This window comes from Cervus canadensis, chromosome 6, assembly GCF_019320065.1.
Source record: "Cervus canadensis isolate Bull #8, Minnesota chromosome 6, ASM1932006v1, whole genome shotgun sequence".
Lineage (NCBI taxonomy): Eukaryota > Metazoa > Chordata > Mammalia > Artiodactyla > Cervidae > Cervus > Cervus canadensis.
In genome coordinates this window covers 17,680,481-17,703,751 of record NC_057391.1, presented here as the reverse complement: position 1 = coordinate 17,703,751, position 23,271 = coordinate 17,680,481, and the positions used below count along the sequence as shown (strand labels likewise).

At 35.2% G+C, this 23,271-nt stretch overlaps 1 protein-coding gene across 11 annotated transcripts in view; it reads left to right on the top strand.

Moving 5' to 3' along the window:
• The window catches only part of MYO9A (myosin IXA), a 236,254-nt gene that overhangs the window by 44,088 nt on the left and 168,895 nt on the right, over positions 1 to 23,271 (top strand). For all 11 annotated transcript variants that reach the window (XM_043470964.1, XM_043470963.1, XM_043470968.1 and 8 more), the window contains exons 2-4: positions 11,939 to 12,849; positions 19,347 to 19,441; positions 22,032 to 22,094. In XM_043470964.1, coding sequence (XP_043326899.1) covers positions 12,010 to 12,849; positions 19,347 to 19,441; positions 22,032 to 22,094 — 998 coding nt within the window. In that variant the 5' untranslated portion in view covers positions 11,939 to 12,009. The remainder of the gene's footprint in view (positions 1 to 11,938; positions 12,850 to 19,346; positions 19,442 to 22,031; positions 22,095 to 23,271) is intronic.

The following is a 23,271-nucleotide window of genomic DNA, read 5'->3' as shown; positions in this document are numbered from 1 at the left end:
GTTCTTTTTTTAATGCTGTCTTGTATTCCATTTATTACTTTTATTGTTGATGAACATTTTGATTGTTTTCATTTTGGGATTATTTTATGAACAAAGTGACAGTGAGCATTCTTGTACAAATCTTTTCATGGACATAACCCATTTTAATAGCAATTTGGCGTATCCCATTGTGATTTTGATTTGCATATCTCTGATGATTAATGATATTGTGTTAGTCAACTATGACTGGCTAATAAATTAGCCAGTGGTGTACAACAATAAGTATTTGTTGGTCATGATTTTTTGGGTCATATGGGTCAGCTTTACTCTGAGTATCCTATCTTCGTTCCTACTGGGACCAGTAGGCTAGTTGACACATGTTCTCATGGTAGTTGCACAAAGTGCAAGATGGCTTACCTAGCTTACCACACATTTCAAGACCTTGTTTGCATCGTGTCTGCTGACTTTTCACTCTAAATTGTCATGTATCTTGGCCTAAATTTGAGGGAAGGGGAGGTATGCTTCTCCAGTGGACACTGAAGTGTTTTTGAATGATAATCTAATCTACTGCAGATGTTGAGTTCTTTCCTTATCTTTCTTGGCCATTTGGATATTTTCTTACCCACACACCCTGCATGGGTAAGAAGTGCAGAATCCTAACCACTGGACTGCCAGGGAAGTCCCCTGGATATTTTCTTAAGAGCCACTGTTCTATATATATTGTTGCTGGGCATGCTTACTGTATCTGCAACATTGGTTACCTCCTTAGGAAAGAACGTTGATTGCTTGCTCATTTTTAATTTTTTTTTACTTTAAATTTTTTAGGAATTAATTTATTTTAACTGGAGGATGATTACTTTACAATATTGCAATGTTTTTTTTTTAACCATCCATAACATTTAAAGCCACATATTGTCAAATTGTTGAAAACACAGAAAACAGATGAGAAAGTATGAAAAAGTTGCAGTGAAGTTTTAATAAAATAACTATCTTAGGCAATAAAAATGACTGGTAAAATATTTGAGTTAATGAATTTGTTTATTCCTTTAACAAACACAGTTTTGAGCTGTGGATACTGATGATGAAAAAGGCAAGTCTTTTCCTTTTAATGGGGAAGTCAGACAATAAACAAAAATGTGAGTAAATAATATAATTCCAAATAGTGCATCAAGTCCTCTGATTAAAAATAAATCAGGGTGAAAAAAAGAAAAATCAGGGCAAGGACAACAGAGTGGAGAAAGAGGGTTATTTTAAATAGGGCTGTAAAGAAAAGCCTGTCTGAGGAGTTGGCATTTGAGCAGAGACCTCAGTGATATTGAAAGAAGATTCAGGCAGAGAAAGCAGGAAACAAACATAAAGGTCCTGAAGCAGGTATAAGCTTAAAAACAGAAAAAAGACCTGTGAGGCTATACTGGATTGGAGTGAGGGAAAGATGGTTAGGGCATAGTAAGGAGTTTCAATTTTATTTAGTTGTGTTAAGGTGAGCCATTTAAGGTTTTCAATAGGAGAGTGTCAAGGTCTGATTTATCCTTAAAAAGGGTGACTGCCTGTTCTGTTGTATATAAACAGGCTGTAACGGAGCAATGACAGAAGGATATCACACTGTAAGTAACTCAGAGGAGAGAATAGTGGGCTTTGAAGTAAGTGATACAGATAGAAATGGTGAAAACTGGTTAGATTCAGGATATATTTTAAAGGCAGACCAATGTAATTATTGATGGATTGAATCTAAGGAGTTTCCTTACAGAATTCCTTACAAGGGAGGGATTGGAAAAATGTAACTATAATGCATTAGGATAAATTGCCTACTATAACTGAAAAACCTCCAAATATCAGTGGCTCTACTCAATAAAATTTTATTTACTTCACAATCCAATAAAGGTGGGTTGGGGTGATGGTGGGTAGTCTTCTCCTTGTAGTCATGGGGGACTCAGGGTCCTCCATCTATTTTCTGTGTGTCCCTTATAATCTTAGAGCTTTTCGCTGGATCCTCTGGAGAAGGCAGTGGCAACCCACTCCAGTACTCTTGCCTGGAAAATCCCACGGACGGAGGAATCCGGTAGGCTGCAGTCCATGGGGTCACTAAGAGTCAGACACGACTGAGCGACTTCACTCTTACTTTTCACTTTCATGAATTGGAGAAGGAAATGGCAACCCACTCCAGTGTTCTTGCCTGGAGAATCCCAGGGATGGGGGAGCCTGGTGGGTTGCCATCTATGGGGTAGCACAGAATTGGACACGACTGAAGCGACTTAGCAGCAGCAGCTGGATCCTCTTCATTCTTTCAGCAAATATGGAAAGGCGGATCCTTTTTTTTTATCGACTTTTAATAGTTCAGCCTGCCCTCGTGTCACTGGTGTGGGACTTAATTGCAGTGTAGCTAACTGCAGAAAAGGTTGGGGAATAAAGTCTAACTTTGTGCCCAGGAAGAGAAAGAATTGTTACTCAGTCACTCATTCATGTCCAAACCCATAGAATGCAGCACTTCAGGCTTCCCTGTACATCGCCGTCTCTTGAAGTTTGCTCAGACTCCTGTCCATTGAGTCAGTGATCCCATCCAACCGTCTTGTCCTTTGTTGTCCGGTTCTCCTCATGCCTTCGATCTTTTCCAGCATCAAGGCCTTTTCCAATGTGTTGGCTTTTTACATCGGGTAGCCACAGTATTGGAGCTTCAGCATCAGTCCTTCCAATGCGTATTCAGTACTGATTTCCTTTAGGATTGATTGATTTGATCTCCTTGCAGTCTAAGGGACTCTCAAGTGTCTTCTCTAACACCACAGTTCAAAAGCATTAATTCTTCAGCACTCAGCCTTATGGTCCAACTCACATCCGTATATAACTACTGGAAAAACCATAGCTTTGACTACACAGTCCTTTGTTGGCAAGGTAATGTCTCTGCTTTTTAATACACTGTCTAGGTTTGTCATAGCTTTTCTTCCAAGGAGCAGGCTTCTTTTGATTTCATGGCTGCAGTCACCATCTACAGTGATTCTGGAGCCCAAGAAAATAGTCTGTCACTATTTCCTTTTCTCCTTTACCTTTCACTTCTCTTCTCAGCTATTTATAAGCCCTCCTCAGACGACCATTCTGCCTTTTTGCATTTCTTTTCTTGGGGATGGTTTTGATCACTGCCTCCTGTCCAGTGTTATAACAGGATATGCTCACTTCATGTCTCTGAGTCACATTTTGGTAATTATCTCAATATTTCAAACTTTCTCATTATATTTATTATGATTATTGGTGATCAGTGATCTTTGATGTTGCTATTGTAATTGTTCTGAGGTGCCACAAACCACACCTGTATAAGACGATGAACTTAATTAGTACATATTGTATGTGTTCTGGCTGCTCCAGGGATTGGACGCTCCCCTATCTCTTTCCCTCTTCTCGGCCCTCCCTATTCCCTTAGATATGAAGTATTGAAGTCATGGCAATTAATAGCTCTAGAGTAGCTGCTCAGTGTTCAAGTGAAAGAAAAGGTTGCGTGTCTCTCACTTTAAATCAAGAGTTAGAAATGATTCAGCCTAGCGAGGATGGCATGTCAAAAGTTGAGATAGGTTGAAAGCTAAGCCTCTTGTGTCACTTAGCCACGATGCCATTGCAAAGGAAAACTTCTTGAAGGAAATTAAAAGTGGTACTGCAGTAAACAACGTGAAAAACAAGGTAAAATAACCTTATTGCTGACATGGAGAACATTTTAGTGGTATGGACAGAAGATCAAACCAGTTACAATATTCCTTTATTTCAAAGCCCAATTCAGAGCAAGGCCCCAACTGTCTTCAGTTTTATGAAGGCTGAGAGAAGTGAGGAAGCCGCCGAAGAAAAGTTTGAAGCTAGCAGAGGTTGGTTCATGAGGTTTAAGGAAAGAATCTGTCTCCATAACATATAAGTGCAAGGTGAAGCAGCAAGTACTGATATTGAATTTGTACCAAGTCATTCAGAAAATCTAAGATAATTCAGGAAGGTTGCTTAAACAACAGATTTTCAATGTAGATGAAACAACCTTCTATTGGAAGAAGATGCCATCTAGAAGTTTAATAGCTAGAGAGGAGAAGTCAGTGGGGGTTTGCAAAGGTCAGGCTGTCTCTTGTTAGGGGTTAATGCAGCTGGTGACTTGAAGCCTAGTGCTTATTTACCATTTCAAAAGTCATAGGGCCCCTAAGAGTTATGGTAGATCTACTCTGCCTGTGGTCTGAAATGGAAGAAACCAAGCCTGGATGTTGGCATATTTGTTTACAAGATGGTTTACTGACTATTTTAAGCCCACTGTTGAGGCCTACTTCTCAGAAAAAAAAGATTCCTTTCAGAATATTACTGCTCATTGACAATGTATCTGGTTTTCCAAGAGCTCTGATAGGGATGTATGATGTTATTGTTTTTATGCCCCCTACACAACATCCTTTCTGAAGGCCATGGATCAAGATGTAATTGTTACTTTCAGGTCTTCTTATTTAAGAAAAACTTTAAGAAACTTTAAGAAAAACTTAAGCCTATGGTTGTCAGAGAGTGATTCTTCTGATGGTTCTAGGAAAAGGCATTTGAACAACTTCTGGAAAGGATTCACCATTTTAGATGCCATTGAGAACATTTGTGATTCATGAGAAGACATCAAAATACACAGGAGTTTGGAAGAAGCAGATTACAACCCTCCTGCTAGCTTTGAGGAGTTCAATACTTCAATAGAGGAAGTGAATGCAGATGTGATGGAAATAGCTAGAGAATTAGAATTGGAATCCGAAAATTGCTGCAATTTCATGTTAAAACCTGAGTAGATGAGTAGGTGCTTTTTATGGATGAGCAAAGAAAGTGGTTTCCTGAGGTGGAATCTACTCCTGTTGAAGATGCTGTGAAGATTACTGAAATGACAATAGAGGATTTAGATTATTATATAAATGTGGTTGATAAAGCAGCAGCAGGGTTTGAGTGCATTGACTCCCAATTTTGAAAGAAGTTCTGTGGATAAAATGCTATCAAACAGCTTTGCGTGCTACAGAGAAATCATTTATGAAAGGAAGAGGGTTGATGCAGCAGACTTCATTGTTGTCTTGTTTTAAGCAGCTGCCGTTGTCACCCCAGCCTTCAGCCACTGCCACCCTGATGATCAGCAGCAATCTTCATTTAGGGAAGAGCCTCCACCAGCAAAAAGATTACAACTCACTGAAAGCTTTTCAGTTAGCTTTTTTTTTTTTTTAAGCAGTAAAGTTTTTTTTAATTGAGGTATATACATTTTTTAGACATAATGCTATTGCACACTTGGTAGACTGTATATAGTGTAAATGTAACTTTTATATGTAATAGGAAAGCAAAAAATATTTGTGACTTGCTTTATTGTAATATTTCCTTTATTCTGGTGGTCTGAAACCAAAAACTGTAATATCTCCAAGGTATGTCTGCATGTGATTATATAGTAATATGGTAATGAGTATATTTATTAGAACATTTAGTATATTTACTTAGTATATTTATATTTATTTAGAACATTTCAATTTTAAGTACTAAGAAGTGAAAAAACATGAATACTAGCTCTTGAGTACCACTTTTCCAGAATCATTTTTCTAACATAAGTTCAAAATGTTTAATAACTCTCTCCCCATGAAATGTATAGCAGTACACAAGTCAGTAATGTTTTCTTCAAGGACCCTACCTTGATAGTAGAATGTTCTTTCAAAATGTACTGGTGAGTCTTTTGCTTTGAGTGAAGCTGTGGCAAAGCTAGGTTTTCATTTTTTAGATGTACATTTGCCTGATTCTGTCCTTCAAGTTCTTTTGTTACTGAGTAGTAAGGTATGATCTTGCTTGCTAAACTGCATAAACAGATCCCTGTGATAAAGCACATATAAAGAGAAAACCCACTTCTGTTTTCTTGTTGAAAAATAACTTGGGAGAACTTAATAAAAAGTAAAAGCAACAATGCATATTTTTTTGAAAATTAAGTTTTATTAGCACATAGCTGCAAAACACTGCATTAAAAATCTTTAGTTATTCCTTTTGATCTTTTTTTTTAACCAAACTTTTCGTTTAAAGGAAACTGTATTCCTGAACTCTGTTTCCTTCACCATAGTTTTCCTCTGTAATTAGTCTCTTCTGACTCCGTCCAGTGAATAACATCATAAGCTTGCCCATTCTGAACCACACCCTACTGACCACAGCAACCGTCTCAGCACATTGTTTTTCTCTGTTAGCGTATATTTTTGAAGTAACTGCTTTGGGATAGGGCATAAAAAAATTATTAAATGACTTTCTTTATGAAAAATATAGCAATGTCTGATTGCTTTAAGTGCCAGTAATTCTTAATATGTATAGTTTTATTTTCACAATTTGTTATTTATCCCCACATCATTATTAATCTTTTTTCTCTGCTGATTTGAAATATTAATCATAAATTATATATGTATGTATTTTGCTCTTTTAGCCTTAATCTCTTGTTTTATAAGATAAAATAGTTTATTTCCTATCTCAGAATTTCTGTTCAATTAGAATGAAATAATGCATGTCAAATTTATCTTTGGTGAAAACTATAAAAGGAAAAATTTGAAGATTTTTTTCAAAAGCGAATATTTTGGTCCATGTATACCTTTATATACAATTTTATATGTTTTTACTTGACATTGTATTGTTCATCCCTTGCCATGTTTCTGCGTGGTTAATATTACAAGTATCCTTCACCATCCATATCTGCTTAATTCTTCAGTTTTGATACTGAATTTGGATGTCTCAGAGGTACTGCCTTATTTGAATTTATTTGGTTACCCAAGTGGATAGCAAATAGTATGATAGTGAAGGAAGTATCCAAAAATATATTCAAATATATTTGGCTCCTGAATTTAGATTGTGAGATTTTTTGGATATGAGAAATTTGTATAATAAGGGATACCTATATTATCAAAGGATATTGTACTGAACCTGTTGTAGTGGGTTCTTTTGATCACAGAGAGCAGAAACCCAACTCGAAGTGGCTCAGGGAATAAAAAAGAATTGACTGGCACGCTTAAAAAGGCAGTTCAGTGGTTGAGTTTATCAGAGGCACAGCTAGATTCAGTGGCTCAGTGTTGTAGGCCTTGCTGTGTGTTGAGTTCATTTCTTTAACTGCAGAGAGGCTTCTTCTATGCATTCAGAGAAGATGGCTGCCAGTAGCTCTAGATTTACATTTTAGGTTAGCAGTCCTAGTAGGAAAAATAAATGCTTCTTTCCTAATAGTTACAGCAAATTTTCAATAGATTGTCCCAATAAGCAGCCACTGTCACTAGGGAGAATGGAATAAACTGGTTGGCCAGGCCTGTGTCTCAGCTAACTGGAGGATGAGGTCAGTCCATTCAAACTGTGTCAAATGGCATGGGAGGAGGTCTTCTGAGGAAAAACATAGTACTTTCACCAGAAGAGGGTACAGAGTACTTACTGATAAACCAACAGATGTCGACATACCTATGCTGCAGTGTGTCATACGATAACTCATTTCTTCCGTCACCCTTTCTTTAGTTGAAATACTACAAGATTTTTTTCTTTTAGCACCAAATTTGGCTTTTAGTTGCTGTTGATCTACCAAAGGTTAAAATTGGGCTCTAATGGCCTATCTAGTGATGAAGATCCGCTAACATGCACTCTTAACACATGTTAACCTGGAAAGCTATTTCATGACCCATCCTTTTACTCTTGTTTTTAAATTCTTCCAGAAAAAGTGTCATTTTTTTTTTTCTTTCCATAAGAGTTACCTGTTCACCTTTGACTTAAATCTTATTTAGTCTTGTTTACCAAAGAACCTTGGCCCGTTAGACCTTCATTTGTTTTAAGATTTTGGTGTCTGCTTCTCTGTTTGATTCTATTTATAATCATAAAGGTATGTTCTCAAGCCCTCTAACTAGTAAACATTTCACTCATACTTCTTCTCCTTTCTCCTATTGCAGATACGAGAACACCTGCTAGTCTACTTACTTGCCAGTCTGACACTTCCTGTTTAACTTAAAACGGGCTTAAGAGATATTTAACTCAACTTTCTTTTTCCATTTTGCTTGAAGTTATTTTGATTATACCAACTTTCTGTTGGCTAGAATTTACATGTATAGCTTCTTTTTTTTAAGCCTTTAGGTTCTGTATCCTCCTATTATATATGTGTGTCTATTGAAATCAGCACATAGGTAGATTTTAAAAGTCTGCTCTGACAATCTTTTGTTTTAATTTGAGCATTCACACTTAATATAGTTACTTATATTTAGTTTGCTTTCTGTTTATTCTGTCTAGCTAAATGCCCCTGTTGCCCTCTTTTGAATAGGTTATTTTTTATCATCCCATATTTTCATTCTATTAGTTGTGAAGTTATGTTTTTTCCTTATTTTTTTTAGTTGTTATCCTAGAATAGGGGTCGGCATCTTTTTCTTTTAAGGGACACATAATAAACATTTTTGGTTTTATGGACTATATGGTTTCTGTCATAATTGTTCAGTTCTGCCAGTATAGTGCAAAAGCATCCATAGGTAATAGGTAACAGTGTAAATTGTAGAGGGTTAGATGTAATCAACCAGACAAATGAGCACTGGTTTGAGACCAAAAATTGGGGGAATATTTTTATCTTTAAAGTGAGATAGTGGAAGAGGAACTGTAAGAGTGAGTCATAAAAAAAAATGAACCTATCAGGAAGATTATAAGGAAAATAATTGTAATGTGAGGGCTGTTTTTAGAATGAGAGGATGGCCACCTTAGTCAAATGCTGCAGTGTGGTGTGTTAAGATGAGGTTTGAGAAGAAACCTTTGGATTTGACAGCTTTGTGGTCATTGGTGACATCTTTAAAGAACATTGGCAGTAACTTGCTATGCGGAAAGAGTGGTAAGGGGGTGGAAAGTGGAAATATAGACCATTGATTCCCAAATGCTATTTTCTGGATCTACAACAAAAGAATTGCTTTGTTTTCCCAACCTCAGAACCATTTTGAGGCCTAGAAATGTATATTTTAAAAATATTTCCCAGATGATTCTGATAAACACACATGGCTTGTTCTCAAAATGTATTTATGAGTGATTTTTTAAAAAACCTTTTGTGGGGGGAGTGTGCTTCACCACTTGCGGGATCTTAGTTCTCCATCCGGGCATCGAACCTGGGCCCTCTGCAGTGAAAGCATGGAGTCCTAACCTCTGGACCACCAGGAAATTTATGAGTGACATTTTGAGAGAACCCCTTTTTTCTAATACAAAGCAGTGACTGATAAAATAACAAAAGGAGATAACTGAATTGACATAAATGGGGCTCAAAATAAGGCAAACATTTCTATCTTGAAAAGAGAGTGGAACACAGGGCAATGAGTAGGGCTTATGGCTGGGAGCTTTCAGGGAACGCATCTGAGGTTTTAGCCTCTGAGATAATACAGAAATGTCACTGGAATTGGACTAATTGTTGGTAACCACGAGTCCAGGGTAGGTAGGACTCCTCTATTGAAAACAGTATTTCTGAGTTTAGTTCTGGGACTGCCACACTATTCACCTTTATAGGTGAGTTATGCAGTATCCTGGAATAGTACAGGGAACAGCCTGTGTGACCGTAAGGAGTAGTTTTGCTGCTTTCTGTTGCCAGAGGCCATAGTTTATATGAGGCTTTGGCCTCATATAAACACAAACATAGCTTTCCAACTAAAACCCTCCTGGCTTAAAACATATCTGTGCTGTTACTGCAGGACAGATCTGATTTGAATAGACCAACTGTAAGAAAAATATTTATGAGATAACTGGGAAAATTAAATGTCGGTCGTATTAAAAATATTAATTTAAAGGTTAATAGTATTGTAATAGTATTGATTAGTAGTGTTAAAAAAAAGTAGTAAATAATGGATTCTCAGTAAATGTTGGTATGAAAAACAAGTCTCTCATCAGACTTGTTTCAGATCTCCTGATTTGAATAGATCAAATCACTTCCATCAAAAAGTGTACCTATAAAGCTAAATTCTCAAACTAATTAAGTCATCTAATGCTGAGAAAAATAAGAAATAAAATCAACGATCATAAGAGCAGTTCACTCTGATGACATTAAACTATTATTCTGAAAAATATCCAGTTATATAGAATGTTTAAGGAGGTAAGTAAGCAAGTAGTATCTCTTAAAACAGTTATGAAATTTAAATTGAAAAAAGATTGGATGAATATGAAAATAAGTTAAACCTTAGGAGTGAAACAATGTGATTATAAAAAACAACAACATGGTGTTTATGAACGGGAAGTCAGTAGGATGCCAGTTTTTTCCAATATTGATCTATAAAATCCATCAAAATGCCAAAAAGTTTTTTCATTGTAGTTGATACACTGGTATTTAAATTTTTTATGGTGGTACATAGTTAAAGTAACATTAAAGAGGAACAAATTGAGGTGATATGCCCTCCATATTTCAAAGCTTATTATAAAGCTGTACTAATTAAGATAGGCTTACTATTGGTAAATAGACTAGTGAAAAAGATTACAGAGCCCAGAACAGATTGATACTTATATGGAATTAGCCACATGGCAGAGGTAGCATTATGAGTCAGTGGGGAAAGATTAGAGTCTTCATTGTGGTGCTGGTCCAGTGGCTAATCTGAGTTTGATTTGAAAATAATTATGAGCCCTGTCTTACAACATACATGAAAATAAGTTCTGTATGCATTAAAGACTTAAATAAGAGAAGTAAAATTTTGGTCTTTTAGGAGAAAATATAGGATAATACCTTTATATCCTTAGGATAAAGGAAGATTTAGAAGAACTATACCAGGAGATAATAGTATATAGGTTTTAGAGCCAGACTGCCTGCTTCAACTCTCAACTTTATCACATTTGGTCAAGTTATATAAAATTCCTGTATTTTTTCTTTTGTAAAATGATGATGATAAAAAAACAACCCTCAGGGACAGCTTGTGAATTTTAAATTAAATAATTCATGTACAATGCTTTGAAAAATGACTAGTACAAATAAACCCATAATAAAAGTTAACTGCAATTGCTAATGTTGCTTATTAAAAAAGAAATAGTAACCTGTAAAGGATTGATAAATTTATCAAAAATATAACTTCTGTACAACAAAAGGCAACATGAACAAAATATAAGGATAAGCTACTGAATGGTAGCAGATATTTGTCACTCATTCAGCTGAAAATTGAATATATAGGGTATATAAAAAACTCATTCAAATTAATAATGAGAAGACAAAAAGGAAATTAAATGAACAATCATAGCCCCAATGGCACATGATAGAATGTGTTACCCCTTCTCAGTGGTCATCAGGGAAATACAGTTTGAAGTAATGAAATATCTTTTTACATTTCTTATATTGGCAGAAACTCCAGTCTGACAGCACTAACTTTTGGTGAGGGGGCAGAGAAACACAGCCTTTCCCCAGGTGACCGCAGTAGGCGGCTGATAGAACTACTGTGGAGAGCATTGTGTTAGTGTCTAGTATAGTTGAAGGATTCTCTCATTGTTTTCTTGGTTATAACTCCATCTAGTTTAATTTCTGTTTATCTGATCTCATCTTTTTACTGTTTTTACTTTCACAGATTTCTGCTTTGTTGGTGACACTCTTTCTTGGTTTTGCTTTATCCATAAGAGCTTTTGGATATATGGTGATTAGATTTATGTGATTGTTTTGTCCATCTTAATTCAGTCTTCAGTGATGCTCTTTTTCATATATAAAGAAAGAAGTTGATTCTGATCCCAGGTACCTACCTCAGAAACATTTGAGATAGTAGAGGACAAATTAATTATTATTTTTACTTTTTGCGTTTTGAATTATTAATATAACAAAAAATTGAAAAAGTTTTGGCTGCTTTAGAAAGTGTCCAGGTTTGGACAATATATGAAATACTGTGGTCTCAGAATGTTTTCAAGAACTGTTCCTATTCAAAGAGAAGAGTTGGGTTTTTTTTGTTCTAAAAGATATAATCAACATAATTGTTAAGCCTCTTTTTTGTGTAATATGACCTCTTAATGTTTCACGTCTTTTTTGTTGCAGTTCTCTTGCCATGAAAATGATTTGCGCAGTCCTGAACACGTACCATCCATGCTGATGGGACAGGATCCAATATGAATATAAATGATGGAGGAAGACGACGCTTTGAGGATAATGAACATACATTACGTATATATCCTGGGACAATTTCAGAAGGGACAATCTACTGTCCGATTCCTGCCAGAAAAAACTCCACAGCTGCTGAGGTGATTGACTCACTTATAAACAAGCTTCATCTTGACAAAACAAAATGTTATGTTCTAGCAGAGGTAAAAGAATTTGGTGGAGAAGAATGGATACTCAATCCAACAGACTGTCCAGTTCAGCGAATGATGTTATGGCCTCGCATGGCTCTGGAAAATCGCCTGAGTGGAGAGGACTACCGTTTTCTTCTGAGAGAAAAAAACCTCGATGGATCAATTCATTATGGTAGTCTTCAGTCATGGCTACGGGTAACAGAAGAACGTCGCAGAATGATGGAACGGGGTTTTCTTCCACAGCCTCAACAGAAGGACTTTGACGATTTATGTAGCTTACCTGATTTGAATGAGAAAACTCTCTTAGAAAACCTACGAAATCGCTTTAAGCATGAAAAAATTTATACCTATGTTGGCAGTATTCTAATAGCTATTAACCCATTCAAATTTCTTCCTATTTATAACCCCAAATATGTCAAAATGTATGATAACCATCAATTGGGAAAACTTGAGCCTCACATTTATGCTGTGGCTGATGTAGCTTATCATGCCATGCTTCAGCGCAAAAAGAATCAGTGCATCGTTATTTCAGGAGAGAGCGGTTCTGGAAAGACTCAAAGCACAAACTTTCTTATTCATCACCTTACTGCCCTCAGTCAGAAAGGATTTGCCAGTGGAGTGGAACAAATTATTCTTGGCGCTGGACCAGTACTTGAGGTAAGTGTGTAGAAATAATTTTTCTTAAACATATCTTTAAAAAAAAATTAAAATTTGTTAGATGTGAGAAAATGAAATAAAACTGAATGGAAGTATAGACAGCATTTTTTAGTTACCAAGGAAAACTGGAAGATAGGAAAGTGAAAGTGACAGTGTGGAAGATTGAGAGATGTAACGGTGGCAGTATTTTTTTCAAAGAGTAACTTTGGGCCATAGTGATGCAGAGGAAAGAGATAATTGGAGTCAGATATACCCCCCTGTAAGGGGAGATAGCAGGAGCAGGACTCCTGTCTGTAATTGACTATGGTAATGGGTAGTTGGGGAAAATATTCTTGTCAATGTATTTTTGTCTTCGCAGGCTTAAAATCTGTGCCCAGGATTGAAATTCTAAGGGTTCATCTTTGAAAATGTAGAGAATATGGGAAAATTTTTTTAGTTATGTTTTAATAAGTGATACCATCAAGGGTAGAGAGGAAACAGACTACACTATTTTTGTTTTAGAGCTTAAAGGAGAGTTAATATTACTTGTTTTGAAAGAGTTTTTGTGAGGTGTAATTGCACAGATTTAAAGTGTACACTTTGATAAATTTGACATATGTGTATACCCATTAAACCACCACCACAATTAAGATACTAAACATACCCATTATCCCTAAAATTTTCTCATATCCTTTTGCCATGCCTCTTTCTCACTCCTGCTGCTCTCATCTTCAAGAAACCGCTTATGTGCTTTCTGTCGTTGTAGGTTAGTTTGTACATTTTACAATTCTGTATAAATGGGATCATGTAGTATGTACTATTTTGTGTTTGACCTCTCTTACATGGTGTAATTATTTTTTGTGTGTGTCAATAATCCCTTTTGCTAAGACAGTATTCCATATTCCATTGTATGGATTTACCACACTTTGTTTATTCATTCATCTTTTGATGAACATGTAGGTTGTTTCCAGTTTTTGGTTATTATACATAAAATACTATGTTTTTGTGTGGACATAATCTGTTTTTTTTTACCTTGGGTAAATAGCTAGGAGTAGAATGACTGGATCATATTATGTGTGTTTATGTATTTTAGTCACTAAGTCATGTCTGACCGTTTTGCCACCCCAGGGACTGTGTAGCCCACTGGGCTCCTCTGTCCATGAATTTCCCAGGCAAGAATGTTGGAATGGGTTGCCATTTCCTTCTCCAGGGAATGGTCCTGACCCAGGGATCAAACCAGCATCTCTTGCATTGGGAGATGAATTCTTTTTCACTGAGCCACGTGGCTAGCCTGGGTCCTATCACAGGTATATGTTTAACTTTTAAAGAAACTGCCAAACTTACGTATAAATTGTACATACTACTTTACATTCCCACCAGGCAGTGTATATAGTTCGTGTTATTCCATATCCTTGCTAACTTTTGATATAGTCATCCTTTCTAATTTTAGCCTTCAAATAGGTATACAGTGGTATCTCATGATTTTAATATGTATTCTATAATACATTCATGATGTGAACACCTTTTCATGTGTTTATTTGCCACTTATATATCTTCTTTGGTCAAGTGTCTGTCAAAATCTATTGCCCAACTTGTTATTGTTGTGTTTTGAGAGTTCTTTGCGTATACTGGGTGCAAATCCGTTATCAAACATGTGTTCTGAAAATATATACACATCTTCTTCCAGATTTTAACCCTGTCTTTTTAGAATTTAAATTTTAAAATTTTCATAATGAAGTAAGTTGATTTACAGTGTTGTGTTAGTTTCTGGTATACTGGAAAGTGATTCAGTTATATATATCCCTGGTGGCTCAGATGATAAAGAATCCACCTGTGTTGCGGGAGATCTGGGATCAATCCCTGGGTTGGGAAGATCCCCTGAGGAGGCATGAAAATCCGCTCCAGTATTCTTGCCTGGAGAATCCCATGGACAGAGGAGCCTGGCGGGTTCCATGGGGTCGCACAGAGCCAGACACGACTGAGCGGCTGAGCATGCACGCACATGCGTGCACACGCAGTCTTGTTCGCAGTCTTTTCCATTATGGTTTATTACAGGATATTGAATATGACTCTTCATATGTAATTACAAATAATATATAATCATATTATATTCATATTATAGTCATCTAATATGATTATACCATAGGACCTTGTTGTTTATCTGTTTTATGTATAGTACTGTGTATCTGCTAACCCCAAAGTCCTAATTTGTCCCTCTTTCACCCCCTTTTCCCTTGGGTAACCGTAAGTTTGTTTTCTATGTCTGTGAGTCTGTTTCTTAGCAGTGAAAAGCTTAAGAAAAAAATCATGCCCAGGACAGATGGATTCACTGATATATTCTACCAAACATTTAAAAAGAGTTAACACAAATCCTTCAAAATTCTTCCAAGAAATAGAACAGGAGGGAGGAAAAGTTTCTAATTTTACAAGGTCCAAAATATTTCACTGATACTAAAATCAGACAAAGACACCACAACATAAGAAAACTGCAGACCAATATCCCTTGAAACAGAGACATTCTTAAGGAATACTAGCAAACTTAATTCAGCAAAATATAAAAGAAGTATACATTATGATGAAGTAGGATTTATATTAAGGAATGAAAGATTGGTTAAGCAATATAAAAATAAATGCATTGTTAAACATTAATAGACTATAGGACAAAAGCTACAGCATTATCTGAATAGATAGCAGTAAAAGCATTTGACAAAAACAACACCCTTTCATGATTAAAACAAGCAGACGAAAAAAAGACACACTCTCAACAAACAAAAGAAGGAACTTTCTCAATCTGATTAAGAACACCTATTTGTAAAAATATAGGTTAAAAACGTACTTAATAGTAATGCTTTGATCAGAAAGAAGATACAGATGTCTGCTCTCACCATTTCTTTTTCCTTTTCTTCTCTTTCTTTTATTGAAGTATAGTTGATTTGCAATGTTGTTTTAGTTTCTCATGTTAAACAAAGTGATTCAGTTAGATACATATATACACACACATATACATACACATACTCTTTTTCATATTCTTTTCCATTATAGGTTATTACAAGATACTGAGTATAGTTAATTCCCTTTGTTATACAGTAAGACCTGGTTGTTTATCTGTTTTACACATAATAGTGTGTATCTGCTAAGCTCAAATTCCAGATTAATCCCTCTCCAACCCCTTTCCCCTTTGGAAACCAAATATTTTCTATGTCTGTGAGCCTGTTTCTGTTTCATAAATAAGTTTATTTGTGTCATATTTTAGATTCTACAAATGAGTGATAACCTATGGTATTTTTCTCTCTTTTTCTGATTTTACTTAGTATAATACCTCTAGATCCATCTGTTGCAGATGGCATTATTTTATTCTTTTTTATGACTGAGTATTGTTCCATTGTGTATACTTAGTATAATACCTCTAGATGCCTGTTGCAGAAGGCATTATTTTATTCTTTTTTATGACTGAGTATTGTTCCATTGTGTATATATCAATTCAGTTCAGTCGCCCAGTCATGTCTGACTCTTTGCAACCCCATGGACTGCAGCACGCAAGGCTTCCCTGTCCATCACCAACTCTTGGAGCTTGCTCAAACTCATGTCCATCGTGTTGGTGATGCCATCCAACCATCTCATCCTCTGTCATCCCCTTCTCCTCCTGTTTTCAGTCTTTCCCAGCATCAGGGTCTTTTCCAGTGAGTCAGTTCTTCACATCAGGTGGCCAAAGTACTGGAGTTTCAGCTTCAGTATAGTCCTTCCAATTAGTATTCAGGACTGATTTCCTTTACGATTGACTGGTTTGATCTCTTTGCAGTCCAAGGGACTCTCAAGAGTCTTCTCCAGTACCACAGCTCAAAAGCATCAATTCTTTGGCACTCAACTTTCTTTTTGGTCCAACTCTCACATCCACACATGACTATTGGAAAAACCATAGCCTTGACTAGATGGACCTTTGTCATCTAAGTAATGTCTCTGCATTTTAATAGGCTGTCTAGGTTTGTCATGGCTTTTCTTCCAAGGAGCAAGCATCTTTTAATTTCATGACTGCAGTCACCATCTGCAGTGATTTTGGAGCCCAAGAAAATGAAGTCTGTCCCAGTTTCCATTATTTCCCCATCTATTTGCCGTGAAGTGATAGGACTGGATGCCATGATCTTCATTTTTTAAGCCAGCTTTTTCACTCTCCTCTTTCACTTTCATTAAGAGGCTCTTTAGTTCTTTGCTTTCTGCTGTAAGGGTGGTATTTTCCACATAGCTGTGGTTATTGATATTTCTCCCAGCAATCTTGATTCCAGCTTGTGCTTCATCCAGCCCTGCATTTCGCATGATGTACTCTGCATATAAGTTAAATAAGCAGGGTGACAATATACAGCTTTTGACATGTTCCTTTCCCAGTTTATAACAAGTCCGTTGTTCCATGTCTGGTTCTAACCATTTCTTCTTGATTTGCATACAGATGCCACATCTTTATCCCTTTATCTGTCCATAGACGTTTGGGTTGTTTCCAGGTCTTGGCTCTTGTAAATAGTGCTACTGTGAATACATGGGTGCATGTATCTTTTCAAATTAGATTCTTCTCCTGATATATGCTGAACAGTGGGATTGGTGGATCATATGGCAATCTACTTTTAGAGGGAAAAAGGCTGCTCTCAGTGAGTGATGACTTCTTGTTAGGTCAAATAAAGATAGCCCTTTGAATGAGATTTTCTAGGAAAATGCCACATAGGTCAAATTGTGATGATTATATATGGGACAGGGCTTTGACTTTAGTCTGATCTTTCCAGTGGCTTCTAGGTGAGACTGCTTTTTGAAAAAACTGTAATTGTAGGGTGTTGGTTTTCTTTTCAGCGTGGAGCTAGGGAGAGGGAATTGGTAATCAGGTAAGTTAAAATGCCATCAGTGCTTGCTTTTCTTACTGAAATCCAGCTGTTTTCCTTGATAAATCGTCTCCTTACAAGGGATTACTCTAAGCCTTTCATTAACTTCCAGAATCATCAAAAAGTTGATTTTGACAGTTTTTGTTAGTCTTATTTCTTTTATGAAGGGGAGAGGGATTTCAGAGACCTTTACCATTTTCTCTGATCTCATCCTTAGTAATCTTTTCAAGAGATCTAAGTAATAAAATGTATTTTATATACTTACTCATGTGGTTACTATTTCTGCTGTTTTCATTCCTTATGTCGATCTGTATTTGAACATGGTATCATTTTCCTTCTGCATGAAGGATTTCCTTTATTCCTTTTAGTATGGGTTCACTTAGGATGAATATTTTCACATTTGTATATCTGAAATTGTCTTTTATTTGCCTTTGTTTTTTAATGTTTACTTTTAAAAGTAGATATTAAAATAAAAAAATACCTTTACAGTAGAGTTGTATAAATGATAAAGCATACTAATTTGTGTGACCATCTGTATGCAGTGTCTAGGCAGAGAAGTTCCACTATCCCTGTAAAACTCCCTGATGCTTTTCCTTATTTTCATACCCTCTGTCCTTCCATACTCCCATTAACTTGTGGAGACAATTTGTTTGTTCTTCCTTCCTTTTTTTTTAAATGTCATATTAATGAAAACATACAGTATGTAATGTTTTAAGACTGCCTTCTTTCATTCAGCAGTATGTATTGAAGATTTCATGTAAGTTGTTGAATATGTGAGTTCAACCATGGGTTCTTAAATTTCAGTTTTATTGAGATATAGCTTGAAATAATATATAGCCACTTAAAATGTATGGTTTAGTGATTTCTGATAAATGCTTATGCCAGGTAATCACCATCATAGAATCAAGTTATAGAATATTTTCATTACCCCTTGTGTCCCTTTTTTAGACATTTTCCGCTCCTACCCTGTTCCCAGACAGCTTCTAATCTGCTTCTTGTTACTCTTGTTTTGCCTTTTCTAGAATTTCATGTTACAATATGTACTCTTGTGTGTGGTTTCATAGCATAACGTTTAATATTTATCACTGTTGACATCTGTCCCAGTACTTTAATCTTTATAGCTAGGTAATATTTCATTGCATGGTGTATACTTTGGGTTATAATTTAGGAAGCTTATATATTTTTTATTCTTTCTAAAATAGTACTGTAGTTTTGTTTTAAATAGGCAAAATACAGTATAGTATATTGCATGATGAAACTTTATTTCTTCTATACTACTCTAAATTATAATTGTTTTGATGTAATTATTCTTTTCCTAGCCTGTTATTTCAGTTTAGCAAGATTTTGAAATGTATATATGTATTAAATATATATAAATGTATTAAGAAAATTTGCTGGCATTGGAATGTGAAAGTGAAATCTGATTTGTAATGAGCAATAAGTTTTTACAATTAAGATTTATTTTACTCAGTAGCATAAAATGCAATCTACTTGACTTTATTGCAGATATTACTTACCTTACCTGAAGTATGAGAGCCTGAAGCTATAAGTGAATTGCTTTTCTAGTATCTCTTTGGCACTTTTTTCTCATTGAGGTGATCTAAGGATTTTCCATTTTTAAACAATAGAATTAATGAGAACTATTTATTTTGACAGGCCTTTGGAAATGCAAAGACAGCTCATAATAACAATTCAAGTCGTTTTGGCAAGTTTATTCAAGTAAATTACCAAGAAACAGGCACTGTACTTGGGTAAGTAGCAGTATCAGGCTTTGGAGATGTTTAAATGTTTGCCGTTGCCCCTTTATAACCCATAGGTTTTTTGTTTGCTCTTTAATGAAAATAGTGACATTAGTATTACATTTTTTTCCTCAATTATTTTTTTCTTTTGGAAAAGTTCAAACATGAGGATAGTTCTAAGAATAGTGTAACATCTATCCACCCTTACTTAGATTTATAAATTGTTAACAACTATATGCATTTGCTTTATCTTTCTTTGTCATGCATATATTCATTTTTTAAAAATTGTCTTTGAGTAAGTTGGGTATATAACTTGACCCCTTGAAATAATTACTGTAATTCCTAAAGCAGCCATAATGACATTTTCCTGTATACTATTTTTATACTCAGGGTATTTAATTTTGTCATAGTTATAATTTTTGCTATTACAGTCTGTGATCAGAGTCCTCTGGTTGTGCCAGCAGTATCATTATAGCTTTTAAAAAATTAATAGACTATTTTTAGAACAGTTCTAGATTAGTGACAAAAATGAATAGAAAGTAGGGAGCGTTCCCTTACGCCTCTTCATGCTATCCCCTAGTTTCCTCTGTTGATAATATCTTTATTAGTATGTTCCACTTGTGTTGTTCATTGAATGGGCTTTGATAAATGTATAAAGGTATAGTTTCACTGCCCTAAAAATTCTCTGTGCCCCACCTGTTCATCCCTTCCCACCCACTAACCTTTGGCAGCCGCCGATCTTTTCACTGTTTTAATAGGTTTGCCTTTTCCAGAGTGTCACATAATTGGAAATTACATAGCATATCGTCTTTACAGATTGCATTCTTTCTTCCTTAGCAATATTTATTGAAGAATCTTCCATGTCTTTCATGGCTTGGTTTTATTGGATTAATAAATTTTGGAGTAATAAACATCTTTATGGTTTTTAGATATGTTTTTTAGTTTTTTTATATTTCTTATTTAGTTTATTCCTAAATATTTTTAGTGTTTTATTTTTATTAAAAGTGTGATTTTTCTCTTACATTATATCTTTTAAAATTGCACATTACTTGTATATGTTAGTTGCTCAGTTGTGTCCAACTCTTTGCGACCCCATCAACTGTAACCTCCCAGGCTCCTCTGTCCATCGAATTCTCCAGGCAAGAATACTGGAGTGTGTAGTCATTCCCTTCTCCAGGGGATCTTCCTGACCCAGGAATTGAACCTAGATCTCCTGCACTGCAGGCAGATTCTTTACCATCTGAGCCACCAGGGAAGCCCCAATTACTTCTATTGATTTTTGTATTAATTTTATATCTTACTGTCTTGCTGAATTATTGTTTGTATTAGTTTTACTGTTGGCTGTTTCTCTGACCATTTCTAGGTTTATTATATTATCTGCTAAAATAGATAGTTTAACTTTTTTTTCTGTTCTTACATCTCTGATTATTTTCTATCTTGTTTGATTACATACCTCCTAAACTATGATAATATTGTTCTAGATACTTGTGTGAATGCCTTTACTTTTCTTCACTAAGTAGAATATTGGCTTTGGGACATTTTATCATGTTAATAAATTAAGCATTGATTTTAGTTTTCTTTGAGTATTTTTGTCAGTAATGGATATTGAATTTTATTAAAGGCCTTTTTGGTGTCTATGGAAATTAGTCTTATCTTCACTCTTGAATTTATTAATATTATCATTATTTTCCCAATATTGGGTTATTTTGCATTCCTGAGAAAAGATTCTCATTTGATCAATACAAAGACACGAACACCCACAGACGTACACATACAGACATATTTTTATACATACATATGTAAACTGGTTGTTGTGTTGTGTGCTAGTTTTTATTTATGATTTTTATATCCATATTAATAAGTACTGTGTACTCACTCTCTATGAGAGTTCTTCCTTACGTCCTTTTTCCTTCTTGATTTGAATCATATCTGTCTCTCTCTTTACATTTATAATATTCTGGTCATTGCTCTGTAATAAATCCTGTCAGCTCCTTATGATAGCTGCTAGTTTGCCTGTTTTCTCCACTAGTTTGTAAGCCCCTTGAAAACAGGTAGTATATCATTTGAAAACAGGTAGTGTATCACTTATTTCTGTATCTGAACAGTGCTAACACAGTGCCCAAGTAATGAGTGCTTACTGAGGAAACTGGCAAGCTATAAACACATTTACCCCAGGGTGTGGCACCAGCACGGGTATGTAAAGGAAGTATGGCGTTGAGCCTTATTTAGTAGCCTCGCCAAAGCATAATATTCAAAAGAGTGTACTGTGGTATTGAGCCTGGGAAGAAAGTAAAGTCTGTGTCATTGTAGGCTCTTGAGTGCCACATTTTGAACTCCTGACTTTATTTTGCTTTATGGAAAGTTAAAATTAAAAAAAGGAATTTATGAATTAACATGGATAACCCTAACAATGTCCATAACACAATTATAGTGGTAAATATACTCTGGAAGGCAGCTATGCTCACCACTGTACCACCAATAATAGTGGAAAATGTACTCTGAATAGTATTCTTTAGACTTTTGCATCTTTTCTAATAAAATATTTGTTTACCTTACATTAGGCTTTTATTATTTATATCAACCAATTCTATTTTTATTCTAGTGCCTATGTTGAAAAGTATCTACTGGAGAAGTCTAGACTCGTTTATCAAGAGCATAATGAACGGTACATATTTTAATTTGTATAATTGAGATCGTAATTAAATTGAGTGTAACACTTGTATCATGCAGATTGACTTTTCAGATCTTTGTGTATTATGACTTTTAATTCAGTTTATACCGTGCATAGCTTTACATATAATTGATATTTCTGTCATGGGAAGAATACTTTTGAAGATGCTGTGAGATATTTGTAACGACTATATAGAACTGTTGTTGTCTTTTCTAAATTCTAGGAAGACTATCAGAACAGGAAAATAGTGGTGTCTTAGGTGATATCTTTTGTTTTGTCTTTGGATCTCTTGCTATGTCTTAGTGTTCTTTCTGTAATTTGAGAAAAGTTTTTTATAAAGCTCTTAACTTTATTATAATCTTTGAGGTATATGGAATTTCACAGATTACATATATGTAACTTCCTTTAGATGAAGAAGCCAAATATAAGAGAGGTAAATGATTTGCTTCTTGTTACAGTGAGACAAAATGAAGAGCCAGACTTTGAAGTTAAACAAGCCTACATTCAAGTATTGGCTATCCATTTGGCATCTCACCTAACTTCTCTGCTTCTTAGATACTTTTTCTTATTTTGTAGATGGAAAACTATCCTTTAGCCGTTTAGAAGGTTAAATGAAATAATGTTTATGAAATGCTTAGTGTAGTCCTTTTATATAATAAAGGTTCATTAAGTATTATCCTATGTTACTTTCTCTATACTTTGTGTTGTTATGTTGTACAAATGTTTATAATAGTAGACTCATCAGTATAGATCTATAATTGTTGCTTTTTGCCAATGTCTAGTTGGAGGGGAAAAAGCCTTACAAACAATACAGACATTTATACTATCTTTTATAGTATTTATCTATGTAGTTACTATTACTGATGCTATTTATTTCTTCATGCTTAATTGAATCTTGTCTTCCTTGATTTCAGCCATAAAAGCTCCTTTTAGCATTTTTTATGGGGTCCATCTGTGAAGTATTTAGTTTTGACTTATCTGGGAATATCCTAATTTCTTCTTTTTTTTTTGGAGGATAGTTTTGCTGGATATATAATTCTTGATTTTTTTTTTTCTTTTAGTACTTTGAATCTGTTTTCCATGGCTCGTGATGAGAAATCAGGTGGTAATCTTTACATTAGGATCCCTTGATGAGGCATTTCTCTCATGGTGCTCTGAAAATTTTGTCTTT